Source organism: Peromyscus eremicus, chromosome 19, assembly GCF_949786415.1.
Source record: "Peromyscus eremicus chromosome 19, PerEre_H2_v1, whole genome shotgun sequence".
Taxonomy (NCBI): domain Eukaryota; kingdom Metazoa; phylum Chordata; class Mammalia; order Rodentia; family Cricetidae; genus Peromyscus; species Peromyscus eremicus.
The window spans coordinates 2,866,322-2,883,507 of record NC_081435.1 but is presented as its reverse complement, the minus strand read 5'-3'; the positions used below and the strand labels follow the sequence as shown (position 1 = coordinate 2,883,507).

Genomic DNA, 17,186 nt, shown 5'->3' with positions numbered 1-17,186 from the left:
ACAACATTCAAAATGTAAATGTAGATTTCCTTTGATTAAAATACATAAAATTATCTGTAAGGCACGTTGCTGTGTGCCTGTAATCTCATCTATTAGGAGGCTGAGGCAGGAGGATTATAAGCTTGAGGGCCAGCCGGACAATTTAGTGAGAGCCTGCCTCAAAATTAAATAAACAGGGGCTGGGAATGTAGCCCCGGGGCAGAGCACTGGCTTGCCATGGCCAAAGCTCTGGGTTCAACCCCCAGCACAGGGAAAACTACCATTTTCTTCAGAAGATTACAAAAATTTGATTGCGTCATTGTTTGCTACAGCAAATGCCAATAGGCACTTCAGTGGGAGGTGTTTGATTAAGTTACCTCACGGATCAAAGACACTGGCACAGGCATTGGAGGCTTTGCCTTCATCTGCCGGCTAAACACACACACACACACACACACACACACACATACACACACACATACACACACACACACACATACGCACACACACACACATACACACGCACGCGCGCACACACACACACGCACGCGCACACACACACGCACACACACACACGCACGCGCACACACACACACACACGCACGCGCACACACACACGCACGCGCGCGCGCACACACACACACACACACACACACGAAAACAGGTTCAGGTGCCCCAAATACCACGTGCCAATGTGGTAGCTGTTTCACGGAGTTTTTATAGTTACAGAACAAAGAAAATAATAAAGGCACATTTTACAGAGGTTGGTGCAAGGATCAGGTAGACAAATCACAGCAAGGCCAGGAAACCTCTGTGTATCTGCCTCAGACGTTATCTCTTGACATTTTTAGCCTTTGGGTTGGTAGAAGATAGGGGTCTCATTGTACATTTCAAAGGGATTTCCCTGATAGTCCCAAGGACATTAGGTCAAACACAGAGGTGGGTGATACATGGCTAGAGAGCCTGAAGGAACTTGACTCTGGATCTGCAACATTCTAGCTCTCCATAAACACGGAAGCTCTAACCAGTCAATCCGCCTTGCAGAATGTCTGAAATGGGTGAGGCCTCTTTCTGGGAACTCCTGTTCGCTTCTCTCTCCCTCTCTCTCTCTCCATAAGGAAAATCATCAATAGCTTTTAGTACCAAGAGGAAACAGAGTGCAGAAGGAGTAGAGGCTTTGTGGGATCCAGACAAGTTGGGGAATGTAAGGACCTTTAGGGAGGGAAAGCGGAGGTGGAGGTGGGGGTGGGGGTGGGGGGGTGGGGGGTGGGGGGTGGTATTGTTCAAGCTAAAAGCCTCTGTTTGGGTCTCATCCACGTTAAAATAATTTTCACAAAGAGAAAAAAACTCATAAAAAGAGAAAATGCAGCACAGTGTAACATAGACTGTCCGTCATGGGGAAGTATAAGTGATTATTTTTTTAATTCTTGTCTCTAGATTTTTGTGTATTTTTTTTTATTTCCACGTTAGCATGGGTTGCTGCTAGACCCTCCTCGGCCGGTAGGTGGTGCTGTTTAGTGCTTTCTCAAACCCGGTCCGAGTTAACAGAAAACAGATCTGGTGTCGGAAGCGCTGCCACACTGAGCTGTCAGATCCCAATAGGGTCAGGCCACCGCTGTCACCGCCCCAGCTGGCTAGAAGGTGCGCCAGTACCAATCCCTTTTGGGTAAGTGGGATTGGGAGAGTTGATCAGAGTACTTGTCACGGCCCAAAGAAACAGAGGTTGAAGGCTGTTATACAGAGAAATCATGTCCCGAAAAACCATAAATAAATAGATAGATAGATAGATAGATAGATAGATAGATAGATAGATGATAGATAGATAAATAAATAATAAGCAAATAATAAATAAATAAATAAATAAATAAATAAATAAATAAATAAATAAATAAATAAATAAATAAATAAATAAAACAGAGGTCGAAACGTCTCAGCGATCCGAAGAATGGGTTCTTAATTAGGAAAATTGTCGCGAAGTACTGGTGCTAAAATTTTGTCCAACCTCTCCAACCCAGAAGAGGGGGAGAGGGGGAGCACTAAGTTAAAAACATCAGTCAGATGTTGGAGTAAGTCCAGAGTACCACCCCAGGACGGATTTTAAAAGCGCAGCTTCCCAGATGTGAGAGATCCCATCCCCAAGGGGCGCGCAGGGATGGCGAGGCACCAAAAAGCTGGACTAGTTCCCGGGGAGGTCTCCGGCCTGCGTGGCTTTGGCGAGGGGTCCTGAGACCTGCGCTCCAGGACGTGTCTCCAAGGAGCGGGGCTGCGAAGACTCCCGGAGGAGGGAGCGGAGCTCGGCAGAGAGCGCGGGCGGGCTCCGCTCGGCGAAGCTCGCCGGGCTCTGCGCCCTAAGCCCCGCCCAGAGCTCCTAGCCCCGCCCCCTGGGGTCCGAGCCCGGCCCCGCCTCCGCCCTTCCTGACTTGCGCGCGCAGCCTGCGCCTGCCCCTTAGTCGGTCAGGCGCCGGTCCCGAATCCGCCCGCCCAGTGTCGCGGCGCTCGGGTCGCGGTGCACGGCGAGTCCTCCCGAGGTCCGCAGCCCCGCGCGGCCCCAGCATGAGCGCGCGCCACCCGGCCCTCGGCCTGCTGCTGCTGCTGCTGCTGTGCCCTGCGCAGGTGAGCGGCTTCCAGAGCCCCGGGCGGGCTGGGCGGGACGCGGCGGGGCCGTGCGGCGGCTCCGGAGACCCCGGGCGCGGGAGCTGGGGGCGCGGGCGTGGGGAAGTCGGTCTGCGGGTGCAGCCGCGGAGGTCGCCTTCTCCTATGTCTGTCCACCCTCGTGCTGTCCTGTGGTCTGGAGAGGTGACAGCGGGGGCCGCTATTTGGCCGGCTTTGCGCTCATTCCAGCTGTGGTCACCTGATTTAGGATGTGGGGTTGGAGGGACAATGGGTGCAGAGGATACTACGTGCACACGAACTCTTAAGTTTACTTAGCTCCGACTGCATTATTGCTCCTTGTCTCCAGACGGCGGAGGAGAACAAAACTCAGGCACCAAATTGAACCAGTCTTGAGTACTTGAAGTGAATCAGCCCGATCTAAAGTGTGGGTTGCCTCTTATCACGTTCATTTTAACGTTTCAGGAAACAGAGGCTCACCAATACAATAGGCCCACAATTAGCTAGGGACAGAACAACACCTGGAACAGTGTAGTGACTTCCCTCTTCTGGCTTTTCGTTGCTGTGGCCAACTTGGGCACGGGTGTGTCACTACTGTTGGTGTGTCTACGGTTGTCTCATTGGAAACAATGGGTGTGTTTGGGGATGCCTACAGAGGGGTACTAATTAAACCAAATCAGGATGACTGAGTCACTGGAATTCTGTGCCCCTGTGTCCACTAACTCTCCTCTGATGGACTTATGGGTTATGACAAGGTGGTGAATCAGAAGTGAGAGCAGATGAAGGGCTTACCCGGTCTTTAAATGTCTGTGCAGTGCTCAGAGGGACATCCAGTGCTGGCCCAGTAGGGCCCGGGAGCCAGGAAAAGCACACGTGCACAGGCTGAACCAAAGGGGCTGTTTGGGACGGGCCAACCCTTGCCGTCTCTGGTTTTAGCTGTTTGACTCAGCCTTGATTTTTTTTGAGATGATAAATACCTCATCATTACTGAAATAAATTAGTGTGTGGAGAAGCCGTTTCTCTGCCTAATGTAGTGCCTTAGAGAAAGCGTCAGCAATTTCTTTTCCCCAGAGTTTTAGGTCAGGACCTAATCAGCAGACTTCACATTATAAGTGGTTTAAACTTAACTCTGCTTCTACCTCAAGGTAGCCTTCAAGGTTGATAAGCAATCAGCTTCTCTTTTAGTACATTTGAAGTAGACCAGAAGTTGATTCTCTTGCAAAATGCCTGAGAGTCTTTCCAAAGTCCTCTCAACTAGAAACGTTCCCATTGTTTTAAAATCGGCTTCCTGCTATCTGGGGGCTCCCAGGGCAGCTGAACTGATGGGGGTGGGGTCTCTGGTTTTAGAACTCACACTGGTCTGTGGCTGCAACTCATCAGGTTTCAGTCTGAGCAACAATCAAGTTGCTTGGGGACTAGAGGCAGTTGTCCTTTGGAAAATCTAAAATGCATTTGGAGAGATTTTGGGTTTTTTTCCTTTAAATTTTTCCTCTTACAGATGATGGAATAACATTGCCAAGTTGAGTGTTCTGTTTTCCTGTTTGTTTTGGCTTTTTTGTGTGTGTCAGAGTTTATCTCTAAGGGCCCAGGTTCCAATGCTCACTATATTGCCCAAGTGTGCCTTGAATTCACTGTGAACCTGCTTCAGCCCCCTAAGTGCTAGAATTATAGGCATGAACTACTGCACCGGCTTAGACAACTTGTTTTTAATGCCTGTGTTTGCTAATCGTCATGGTGTGCATGCCTTTAATCTGAGCCCTGGGGAGGAAGAGTCAGGCAGATCTCTGTAAATTTGAGGCCAACCTGTTCTACCTAGCAAGTTCTAAGCCAGTCAGGTAAATATTGAGACCCTGTCTCAAACATACAAACAACAACCCACCTGTGTTCATCCAGGTATGAAGACAATTTGGGGAAATAAACGTGTCTCTCCTGATCTTTCTTTCTTTCTTTCTTTCTTTCTTTCTTTCTTTCTTTCTTTCTTTCTTTCTTTCTTTCTTTCTTTTTTTCCTTGAGGAACTTGAAATGTGTTGAGGTCTGAGTACTCATTAAACATATAAGTGGCTTTTTCAGAGATGATCTGGAATGGGTTAATCTTTTAGCCTGGAGGAAGGATGAATAACTTTGTGAAATTGGAGTTGGGTATGTGTAATCCCTAGCTTTGGTCCATCAGTCAGATTGATGGAGTAAGATTTGATAACATAAATTACCAACTTGCTGAATAGAACTTTGTATTTCTCTGAATTTATTATATTACCCAGAACAAAGAGTCCTTCTGTTGAGGGAGGCACAGGCACCCTCTCCTGGCTAAGCCTCCTCAGGCCACTGTTCAAGAGGCCACTGTTTCAGGCATGGCGCATCACCTACTGGGAAGTCTGGACTAGGCCATCTCAGGTGCCCTTTCACTCTGTCACCTGGGGCCTGCAGAGGGTGTCTGCTGCCCAGACACATGAGACCATTTGCTATCAAACCTACACAAAGTCTTTGCCAGACTGCCAAGGTCCCTGTGGCCTGGAGCTTTCTTGGTGACGCTGTGATGTTGTTCCCCAGCCGGGAGGCCTTCCCATGGAAGTTCTTAATTTTTGCTTCAACTGCTGCAGTGGCTTTTTCTGTTTACAAAGTCTTTGAACTCAAAGACCTGAGTGTGGGGAGGGGGCCCTAACCCCATCTCTCCCCACTAGAACTCCAGCCCCCCCCCAATAAAGTCATATTAACTGTGCCTACTTTCCAGGATATTTGTTGGTTGTTTTGTAACTGAAATGCCAAATTACAGGCCCCTTGAGGGCAAGAACTATATTTTATCTCCAAGTGGGGCCAGGACTCTTGATATGTGGCTCTTTTTCATCATTATGTCTCCCAGGCCCAAAGTGGATCTTGAAAAGGGACTTAAATATTAGTTGTGATCAAAAATGTATTTGCTGGGGCTGGAGAGGTGGCTCAGCATTTGGGAGCACTGGCTGCCCTTCCAGAGGACCTGGGTTCAATTCCCGTCACCCACATGGAAGCTCACACCTGTCTGTAACTCAAGTTCCAGGGCTTCTGACACCCTCACACAGATATACATGACATAACACCAATGAGCATAAAATAGCAATAAGTTGTATATATATGTAATGTATTTGCAGTTGATTTCTGGTGATGACAGTGACTGACTGTTTTCCTGGCTTGTGCCTGTGTGTGGTGGGGGAGGTGAGGGTGGTTATGTGCACATGGAGGGCAGAGGTCAAGTGTCTTCCTCAATCACTGTTCACGTTTTTTTGACACCGGGTCTTTCACTCAACCCGGGGCTAACCTACTCAGCAGACTAGCTAGTCAGTAAACCCTAAGGATCCATCCTCCTGTCTCTGCCTCCTCAGCTCTGGGTTATAAGCATGCACCACAGTGCCTGACTTTTGACGTTGGTGTTGGAGAGCCAGACTCTGATCCTCTCAGGCTTGTGTGGCAAGCACTGATTGACCAACTGAGCCACCTCTGGCAGCCTGTAATCTTAGTCTTTGGAAGATTTGTTTAGGTAACAGAACTTAAAAAAAAAAAAAAAAAAAAAGGCTTAAAGCCCTCTCATACAGTGAATAAGCTTCTGGAAGGATTTGAAAGACACTAACACTTTCTCCTTGATCATTTTACTGTCCTTTTCCTTAGGTCACACGAGAGGAATTCAAATTAATTCCCTCATTATAAAGTAGGGGCTCTGGGCACAGTGTAGGATGTGAAGATCCAAAGACGCAGCCCGTTGGGAAAGCAGTGTATACACTATAAAGGGCTGTGTAATGTCAACTACTCTCTGTCTTATGCATACTTAGTGGGTGAAAGACGGGGGGAAATGGTCATGTCGGGAGAGATGCTCAGGTAAGACAAGGACAGGTTGTTACAGTGTTGAGCTGAGCTCTGAGACCAGGTGACCAAGAGGAACCGGGAAGATGGAGGACGGCCACAGAAATGATTCACGGTACAGGAGATGAAGTCACTGATTACCCTAGTTTAATCATTTCATGTCGTATACTTATATTGAATTATACTATATTCTATAAGTACATACAAATATTTATCAATTAAAAACTAAAAATTACAAAATTGGAGCGGGGCAGCAAGTGAAAGTGTTCCAGTACAAGCCTGGTGACTGAGTTCAGTCCCTGCAGCTCACTGTGGGAGGAGAGAACCGACCCCCAGAAGCCGTCCTCCGACCCACAAGTGCTGCACTGCACACACACAGTGTGATAATACAGAATCTTACACGGCAGAAAGTAATCTAGTTGCTAACAAAACCATCCATTGAGTTGCATGTGATGGAGGGGTAAATTATGGTGTATAAACTATCTTCATAAAGTTATTAAAATGGCCAGGATGGTTTCCCTTTTGAGTGACACTTGCTGTGTAAACCCGCTGGCCTCTGACACCTCCGAAGAGCTGGGGTGATAGTGTTGTGCGGCCATGTTTACTAGCAGGCAGTGGGAGCGATTCTGGATTACAGAGGATGAAAGATATAAAAGTAGCCACCCCGCTTTCGCACAGTGTCGTGATCACACAGCTAACCTGTTTTGTCATCATAGAACCCCTGCAGTAAAAGTATATTTTTCCTGTTTTTAAGATTTTCTTATTTTTGTGTTTTATGTATATAGGTGTTTTATCTGCACACCGGAAGAGCGCGTTGAATTTCATGAGACTATAGTTATGCACAGTTATGAGCTACAATGTGTGTTTGGGAATTGAACTCAGGACTTCAGGAGGAGCAGCCAGTGCTCTTAGGCCCTGAGCCTTCTCTCCAGCCCCTTATTTTTGTTGTTTTATCAACAGGAACACTAAGTTCGTGTTTGTCTCAAGGTCACAGGGCAAGTCAGTGGCAGCCCAGAGCTTGATTTCTGCAGTCCACTCAAGTTCAAGTGTTGCTACCTGATGATGGCATTTAGCAAGCTAAAGTGAGTGGGTGTCAGCAGTCATCCCCTTTGGCCAGCCAGGCTCCTCCTCAACACCTGCTCCTGTCTTGGGGGACTAGTCTGCTGACCATGGCCCTCTACAGATGCATACCAGCGCTCACGTCACAGTCTCGTTGTACAGCTGTGGCTATGGGGCTCTGACCCCATATGAGCTGAGGCTCATACATGTCTGTCAGGGACTGGTCGTGTGGCCTTGGGTGAGGTAAAGGGTTGTCCGTGAAATGAGAGCCTGTCTCACTCTAGAAGTAGTTGACTTCAACACTATATACAGGCTAGTCTTGGTGTGCACAACATTACCCTTTGCTCTGTGCGTGCGTGTGCATGCCAGGCTGGCTTTGAAACAGAACCAGCGCCTCTACCCCCAGAAGTCAGGTCAGGCCTCCACCTCCAAGTCCTGCCGTGTTTGTTTAATCTGTCTCCCAATTCCAAAGGGCAGCAGGCAGTGTCATCTCTGGGCAGGGTTCCCTCCACCCCATCCCGCTTTGTGGTGACTGTCCATGCGCCCTAGAGAGGCAGTGGGCAGTGGGGCTAACCAGCAGCCGCCTGGCTCTTCCTTCTTGGAGCTGGAGCTCGCTGTGTCTCAGGCCCCTCTGTTGCCTTCACCTGTCCACAGTGGTAGCAGAAGCGATAATCCCAACTGTAGCATCATGGTTGGGCGCTGGCAGGGAGCTGAGGAAGTGAGTCATCACATGACAGCCACCTACAGATGTGAATGACCGAGTCTGTGAAGAAAGAGTACTCGGGGACCATCGCAGGTGGGGCCGCCTGGCTGAGGGTGTGTCGCTGCCCAAACCGGGCTTCAGTTTGAACTGTGCGGGCATGCGCCTTGGGAGGGTGGGAAGATTCAGAAGATGGACTGGAGAACATTTGTCTTGGTTCTCAGAATTATGTCACAAGCTATGTGGCTTTGGAATATCATTTCTGAGCCTTAGTTCCCCTGCCTGTAAAATGTTCATGTTCCATGTGATGGAGTGTTTGAGAAATAAACGAGGTGAGACACCACACGACTTTGTTCCTGGGGTGCCATTGGCGTTCCTTCTGGATTTGTGAGTTCGGACCTTAGCAGGATTCACTGGAAGCCTCCTCCAGGAGTGCACGGCTCTCTTGCTGGCTTTCAGGGTTTCTTTCTGTGTCGTGTGGGTAGCGGCCCTCCATATGTGCTCATGGACAGTAGAGTGGGGTCAGTGATTGTAGTGGCTGATAGCTAGCAGGCGGGATAGTCTTCCTTAAATCTTCCTGCACTGACCAGGTAACTGTTGGAAGCAGCTTTCTGACTCAGTAATATTCCTAGTAATTAAACCACATCTTCCCTGTCTTTCCAAAGTAGAGACTGTCTAGTCTTGTAACTACTAAACAGGGTTGAAGCCAGATGACCATGAGTTCTTGTCTCTGAACTTAGGAAACCCAGTGAGAGCAGCAAGCAGCAAACTGGCCCAGCCAGAGCACTTGTAAGTGGAGTTTTATTGGGACGTGCCCATTCACCTACTTCTTCTTGTGGTTGCATTGGAACTTCTGCAGTCAGGGTTGAGTGTTTGCCACAGAGACCTGAAGTCTCCGAAGCCTGTGTTATTTAACATTTGGTCCTCAGAGACAGAATTTATCAGTGCCTAGCCCTAGTGGATCTGCAAGGGAGCTCTCAGGATGTGACCCACACATGTGGCCTCACTGGGAAGACCAGCTCTGCTTCTGAGCTATTACGGCAGCTCACCTACTTGGGGAACACGGGCACTAGACCAGAGTGGAAGGGACAGAGTTCAGCTAAGCGAGGAAGTGAGTCTTGGGAGAGGCACCTACGAAGAGGTCACCAGAGAGGGCAGACGGGACGGGCGACAGAAGAAACAGTGAGGCTTGTTTTTCTGTGGTGTGGAGTTTGGCCCTAAGGATCGAGATAAAAATAACTGAGGGTCGTTTAAGAAGAGCCGAAGAGTGATGTGCGGAAGGGAGCTGACCCAGTGTGCTTGTGGTTATGCCTAGGTGATGTTGTGGGGGAAGGTGGAAAGCCAGGAAGACCTGGTGTGGTAAGTCAGCACTGGTTCAGTCTGAGAAATGGGTAGGGGTGGGATCCAAGGGAGGCCTTTCAGTTTTAATTTAGTGTGTCTGCAAAATCTGGGTATTTGTGATAGGTGTATATTGACTTGCAATTAAAGAAAAATCTTCAGTCTTTAAAAAATATTTTAGGAATGAACAAAAATGTAATACTTAAGTAGTGTTATCCTTTCAGTTAAGAGTATCTCTGTAAGAGTGGTCTGTATGAAAAATACATCTGGCTGTTGGCCTGAGTGTGCCAACAGAGTTCTTGTGCTGGAATCCCCCCGACACACACACCCTGCAACAGTGTTGGAAAATAGGTCATGCGCGTTCTGTGTGGACAGAACACCTTCAGTGCACCTTTGTCAAGATGTGTGAGTAGTCCTCTGAGCGTGAGTTCCTAGTAAAGGGTTTAGCCCTTTCCTGTTCTTCTACCTTCTGCTGTCTGCCATGGGGTACGGCAGCAAGAACACCAGATGCAGCCCTCCACCTTGGCCTAGCCTCCAGATCTGAGCCTAATACACTTCTCTTTATCACTTAGTCTCAGCTGTTCTGGTACAGCAGCAGCATACAGACTGTGAAATACCCCAGTCCTTGAGTCAGTGGGGGGTATGCTGTTAAGACTTGAGTGTATGGTGTGACGCTCAGCTCGTGATCCCTGATCCTATTTGGCCTCAGAATGTTGACAGTACAGAAGCTCTGCCGCCCTTGACACCAGACTTCCATTTCATCTGTGAGGAATATCTGAGACCAGGCTCTCGTTTTGTGTTATTTGGGTGGTAAAATACGCGTATGACTTTGCCTTTAGCCATGTTGAGTGAACTCAGTGTATCACACCTGCACAACCATGGCTTGCTGTCTGTCTGTCTCCAGAACAAGGCTCCTGCTTGCTTTAGACTCGCCTCTGGTGAAGGTAGACCTCAGACATGGTGAGCTTCATTTGAATACTGCACATAACACTTCCTTCCATAAGAGGATGTTTCTGAGCCATGTGGTGGCGCACACCTTTAATCCCAGCACTCAGGAGGCAGAGGCAGGCGGATCTCTGTGAGTTTGAGGCCAGTCTGGTCTACAGAGCAAGATCCAGGACAGCCAAGGACTGTTACACAGGAAAACCCTGTCTCAAAGGAGGAAAAAAAAGAGGATGTTTCTGAATTTAAAACCAGGGTATGTTTTGGTTGGTGACAAAGTCTTGCTGTGTAGCCTGGGTTAGCCTCCAATAGCAATCCTGCTACCTCTGCCTCCTGAGTGCTGGGACTAGGGGCAAATGTCACTGCCCTAACCTTGGAATCAGGCTTCTTGTATGAAGTGAAGGCAGCTTTATGCTTGGAAGTCAGGTTCTTTGTCTAAAAGGGAAGTGTATGGCCCACATGAGTTCCGCTTGCCCAGAGCATGGTGGCATTAGCGTGTGCTGCTGTGACAGTCCTGGGAGACCTCATGACACCTTAGCTCTCCTTGTCACACAAGCCCTGGCTGCTTTCTGTGCTGTGGCGATGTTGAGATTGCAAATCCTGCCTCTGAGGCACCAGTTAGATTTTGCATGGGTTGCAGAGATGAGCACGGCCCAGCCTCGTCTCTTTAGACCTGTAGTCCCTTGGAGCAACAGCAGGAAAGCCCAGCCTTCCAGGCACCTAGGCCACAGGTAGGTGTAGTCCAGCTCTGCTGTGTCTTAGTCCAGCCCTCAGATGTGGCACTTTACCTGCTCATCTGTAATTACAGTACCAGGTGAGTCACAGGTATGTTTGGGTTGTGAAGTAGGGACGCACTTAGCAAGAGCCGGTAGGGTGAGGATGGGAAATGTGCCATATCCTCTTGTGGGACTGGAATGTGTGACAGGTGCTCCGGAGGGACATCTCAGTGCATCCACAGGTACCCCAAGGGAGGTGGAGGTTAGCAGGTAGTGGGAAGGATGGGGACCAGTGTGGAGGCAGATGGGTCTCCTTAGGATGGGACAGGGGAAAGGGAAAACCAGGACAGGGTGTCCAGAGCCCTTTCCACGGGCAGCAGGAGAGGGTGGGTTCTAAGCACAGGAAGATTACGGGCTGTGGGAGATGGCTGAGCAAGGGAGTCCCACCAGAGTGGGTGGCAGTTAGCTGTGGCGGCCCTTTTACAAGGTAAACTGTTGCAAGAGGCCCCGGGTGTGGAGGCATGGAAAGAGATTACTTTCCTCAAGAGCCGGAGGCTGGCAGGCAGCCGGCAGAAGTGTGGAGAGCAGGGGAGGTCTGTGAAACCAGTGTTCATAGGCAGGTGGGAACCGCGGGAAAAGTGAAGTCACATGCTGCCCAGTGAGGCGCTCAGGGAGGAAACAGGCTCTCCTGCTGTAGTCGTGAAGAGGGGCCTCGCCCTTCAGTGCTGCTGGGTGAGATGCATGGGCCCTGCCCTCACAGAGGTGGGAGTGGGCGGGGTAACTGAGAAGGGCCTTAATTGTGGAGTTAATTACCTTTTATGAGGAGTCTGTGCCTGGAGCCGAAAGGCTTCAGTTTCCATCCTGGCTAAGGCACTGTTTGTGATCTTGCACAAATTACGGATGTGTCTCCTAGTGCTTCAGTATGCACCTCTGTGGATACACGAAACAACACGTGCACTAGTCCCCCGTCACGCTGCTCTGAGGACCCGGAGTTGACACAGAAGGGCTCAGGCTCCGGCTGTGGGCAAGGTGATTCTGTGAGATGCTAGCCGAGCATGGCCAGGAAAGCCACATAGTCCCTGTTCTGTTGAGATGGCTAAGTAACTTCCTCCAGGTGACTTGAAGTACTGACTTCTTGGGATCCGGAGCTCCCGGCCACCCTCCTTCCTTCCCCACTCCTTTCCAGGGGGCAGGAACACTGGGCTTTGAAGTCAAGGACAGCAGAGACAGGCTGGCCATTTTGACTGGCCTGTTGACTGGGCTTCTGTTGCGGAGGGCCGGAGGGCCGTGGATTTGGAGTGGATGCTTATTGATCTGGGACTAGTTAACTGTCACCTTGCTTTCGTTGTCTCGTCCTTTGTTGTGGGAAATGCCATCTGATCACGTTGTTGGGATGTTCTACTCAGATCCTGCTTTGGTGTCAGCCCTGCTGAATCAGTTTTTGTTTGGCCTTGCTCTAACTGGCCTCCGGAATTTTCCTTTGAATTCTGTTGTGAGTCTGACTTGGCAGCTAGTCGAGTTCTGAGGAATGAGAGAAGGCTCCCTTGTGTTTAAATTGTACTGTCAGCTTGTCCCCCCACCTCCGTAGTCAGCTCTTGCCTTTTTAAACTTGAGTTACATTGGTAACCACCTGTCAGCTGGAAGGCCAGAGCTGAGGTTCTCTGCTGGAGCTTCTGGGTTTGGTTTAAAATCTTGACACTTCCTCATTTGGATGCTCTCCCTCCCCCACCCCTCCCCCACCCCCCCAACCCCCGCTGTGGCCTGAACAGTGAGTTCAGCGAGGGGGTGGTGCCAGACTCAGGCAGCCTGGGAAAGGAGCTCTTGAGCCACAGAGTTAGACTCTGTCCCTTGTCTCAAAAGGACGGGGGTGTGGGTTGGGGGATCTGTGTTTTTGCTTTGCCATTTTGACCCCAGGGCCTTCCACATGTTGAACAAACACTCCACCCCTGAGTTACATCCCTCTCTGTGAAGGCAGGGGCTCCAAGTTGCCCAGATTGGCTTCAAACTCTGCTTCTCCTACTTCCTGTTTCGCCCTCTCTCTGTGGTAGATGAGGTTCTGGGCATACACCACTACGTCCAGCAAACTGTAATTTTTAATTTGCTATCTAAAGGATGAATTCAGAAGCAGGTTATACTGACTGGGTCTCTTGACAGTTGTGTACCCTGGTCTGGTTGATGGGATTGTTCCACTTCCTTCCCTCCTACCCCCATATTTTATGTTCTGGGGTAGAAAGCTGAGGAACACTGACTTAGCTCCCTGCATGTGCGTGGATTGGTCCTGGCGCTTCTGTCCAGTGTGTTTAAGGCTTTCCACCAGGGGTCTGGGATCCAGCTTGCTCCTGGGTTCCGTGTTTTCCCTGTGGGATGGTTACGAGCCCGTGTCCCTGGCCTGCCGGTCATCTCTGCTGAGTCAGCTGTAACGCAGAGTATGGGCTTACTTTGGCCAGCATGTGTGGATAGGGCGGTGACTCACGGGAACCCTTCCTTCGTCTCAAGTTCTAGGCAGCCTTATGACTGTCACATGGGGAATATGAGTGGCTCTTGACACATCTTTTCGTAGGAAGTTTTCACAAGTTGGTGTTGCCTAGGTGATAGTCCTTAAAGTCTGCACGTGCAGTCCTTGGCATTCTTCTTAACCCTCGAGGACCATGTCCATTCTTTCACCCACTTTTAGGTAAGATTAGTGATGTTTATGGTTTTGTCCTACGGGCTACTTTTGAATTACCAATATTAGCCAACCTCAGTATATGTGGAAATGTTCTTTGGTTGTTTATCTAATTTTTTGTGCAAATGCCCCAAAACCGGTACCTTGTAATCACTAACTCGCTGAGTGCTATGTTGCTTCTACTTGTTTTTATTTTTATTTTTTATTTTTTTTTTGTTTTTCGAGACAGGGTTTCTCTGTGTAGCTTTGCGCCTTTCCTGGAACTCACTTGGTAGCCCAGGCTGGCCTCGAACTCACAGAGATCTGCCTGGCTCTGCCTCCCGAGTGCTGGGATTAAAGGCGTGCGCCACCACCGCCCGGCTGTTGCTTCTCCTCGTGCTGTGAGTCTTTCTGGAACTAGAGCTTTCTCCCGAGCACTCGGGAAGTCTGCATCTTGTAGATAATTTCCAAACCTGCATTACTGACTTGACAAAGCCATTTGGGCTATTAGGTCTGGTTGCTTTTTTAAGAGATATTGTTATTTAGTGTGTGCGCACACACACTAGGAGACCAGAAGGTCAGTACCACGGAGCTGGATTACAGGTGGATCCTCTGGAAGAGAAGGAAGCACTCTTAACCACTGGGCTGTCTCTCCAGCCCCATGGCCTGGGTGTTTTGTTTTGGTGGTTTCTAGGACAGAGTTGGCTGGATAGTTAGCTGGTCTTTACTGTGCAACTCAGACTGGCCTTGAACTCATAATTTTTCTATCTGGGCCTCACAAGTGCTGGGATTGTTGGTTTAAGACACCCCACCCTCCATGCCTGTCATGTTCTATCTTTATTAATATTTCTTGGCATGTTTAACAAGAACCTTTGTTGCTACTTCATTTTTTAGATATCGTTGAAAGGTTCGCCGGCTGAGCTCCTTTTCTTGCTAAAATCTGTTTGTCCATGTTGACTCTCTGTAGGTGTTTTCACAATCCTGTGTTTGGTATGGAGAGTGTGGAACTGCGCTTGGAGATAAGAGGTACAACTGTAAATATTCCGGTCCACCGAAACCCTTACCGAAGGACGGATATGACTTGGTGCAGGTAAGTGTGCTGCTTTGAGAGAGAGCACCAGGCAACAAGCATGGGCAGGAGCTTGTGCAGTGGTGCTGGGAGTGCTGGAGGCAAGACTAAGAGGCGTGTGTGTGTGTGTGTGTGTGTGTGTGTGTGTGTGTGTGTGTGTGTGTCCTGGGACTGGAATTCACAGGCAGTTATGAACTGCCACGTAGGTGCTGGGAAACTGAACTGAGTTCTCCACAGGATCAGTAATCACTCTTAACTGCTCCAGCCCTGAGGCTTAAATCTCATCCTAGACTGCAGCCCGTACCCCACAACGCTGACCGATAAACCGGCTCCAGGCTTAATCTTCCAGGTGCTGACTTTGTAAGTCTCCTGGAGTTTCCCAATAGCGAGTTACTGTTTAGAGCTGACCTTGGTACCTCAGATACTACTCTTTAGGACTTCTGCTAAGTGTATTAGAAGTTAGCTTTTTTGTTTGGTTGGTTGGTTGGTTCCTAGATTTCAAGACTTAGACTGCCACTAAGAGGCTGGGAATTCTCTTCCCCTGTTTTAGGGATTTCTCTGTTGCCCTGCGAGCCGTGAATTCTGGCTGCCCCCCAGGACTCTGCTTTTCGTTAGCATGATTCTTAGGGCTGCTGGGAAAAAACACTGGGAAATGTCAAGCAAAAAAGACTGGCTTTAGAGGCTAGATGGCTCCAGCGTGGCACTAGGTCTTCCAAACACCTTGGTTCCTTTCCCAGAGTTAGTGCAAGTTTTGACTGTCCCTGGAGTCACGGTGAGTGGACAGAGGACAGTGGCTGAACTTGAATAGGCTAACTTGTGAGGCAAAGCAGTAAAAGAAAGGAAAAATAAATAGGATTGTCTCTACAGCTTCCTGTGACCCCACTTTCTGGGCTTTTGAGAGGGTTCTGCGAGAACCGCGTGAGCAGCAAGAGTAACAGCACGTTGCGTGTACTGATGTGCTCTCCGATCCTCTCCCCCCACAGGAGCTCTGTCCGGGATTCCTCTTCGGCGACGTCAGTCTCTGCTGTGACCTTCAACAGCTTCAGACGCTGAAGAACAACCTGCAGCTGCCCCTGCAGTTTCTGTCCAGGTAGGCTGACACCGGCAAACAGAGCCAAGGGGCTCCACACGCAGTGACACTCTGGTGTGCTTTGGGGACTCCGGGAAGGCACTCGGGGCCTGTTGGAGGGAGAAGGTCACACGGCACACTCAGTTCTCCTCCTAGTTGCATTCAGAGTTAAGACTCGGTTTCCTTTGAGGTGTCCTGGCCCCCAAGGGAACTGCACGGGGCCTGTGGCCTTTCAGAGTGGTCACGGTGTCCTGCTCAGGACCCTGGTCCTCATCTGTGTGGTTCCCAGGTTGTTCCCCACCCATGCTGCCCTGCTTTGCCTGTCATTCTTTTCCAAGTTTTTATTGCAGTTATTTATTTATTGTGTGTGCATGTGCACCCCGTGTGCACCGTGTGTACACGCACATGGAAGCCAGAGGATAGCTTGTCGGGATTGGTTCTCTCCTTCCATCCTGTGGGTCCTGAGGATCAGCCTCGGGTCATCCAGCTTGCCCGCATCCCACGGCCCTTGCCTGTCACCCTTGCTGTCTCTGCTGAAACACTGTGCTAGCATTAGCTCCCGGGTCAGCCCGGGCTTGTGTTGATGTCGAGCTTGTTCTAGTGTTCGGCAGTGCAGAAAGATGGTGTAGTGGATGTTCCTGTAGCCTACCTAGCAGTGCAGAAAGATGGTGTAGTGGATGTTCCTGTAGCCTACCTAGCAGTGCAGAAAGATGGTGTAGTGGATGTTCCTGTAGCCTACCTAGCAGTGCAGAAAGATGGTGTAGTGGATGTTCCTGTAGCCTACCTAGCAGTGCAGAAAGATGGTGTAGTGGATGTTCCTGTAGCCTACCTAGCAGTGCAGAAAGATGGTGTAGTGGATGTTCCTGTAGCCTACCTAGCAGTGCAGAAAGATGGTGTAGTGGATGTTCCTATAGCCTACCTAGCAGTGCAGAAAGATAGTGTAGTAGATGTTCCTATAGCCTACCTAGCAGTGCAGAATGATGGTGTAGTGGATGTTCCTGTAGCCTACCTAGCAGTGCAGAATGATGGTGTAGTGGATGTTCCTGTAGCCTACCTAGCAGTTTTCAAATGTGCCGAAGAACATGTTGGTGTTCTTTAGAGCAGCAGATGCTGGTGCCTGTAAATTATGCAGACTTTTAGCACACGGATAGAGGAGGATGAGGAGATAATGAGGGGAAGATGCTCTCTGCAGAGACCACTGTAGGCGGCAGGACCCTACTCTGCTTCTTAGA

At 49.5% G+C, this 17,186-nt stretch overlaps 1 protein-coding gene across 1 annotated transcript in view; it reads left to right on the top strand.

The window, feature by feature from the left end:
• The first annotated feature begins 2,461 nt into the window (after positions 1–2,461).
• Positions 2,462–17,186, top strand: part of Npc1 (NPC intracellular cholesterol transporter 1) — a 33,141-nt gene continuing 18,416 nt past the window's right edge. Inside the window, exons 1-3 of the mRNA XM_059246692.1 lie at positions 2,462–2,592; positions 14,784–14,906; positions 15,869–15,975. Of these exons, the coding sequence (XP_059102675.1) occupies positions 2,533–2,592; positions 14,784–14,906; positions 15,869–15,975 (290 nt within the window). The 5' untranslated portion in view covers positions 2,462–2,532. The remainder of the gene's footprint in view (positions 2,593–14,783; positions 14,907–15,868; positions 15,976–17,186) is intronic.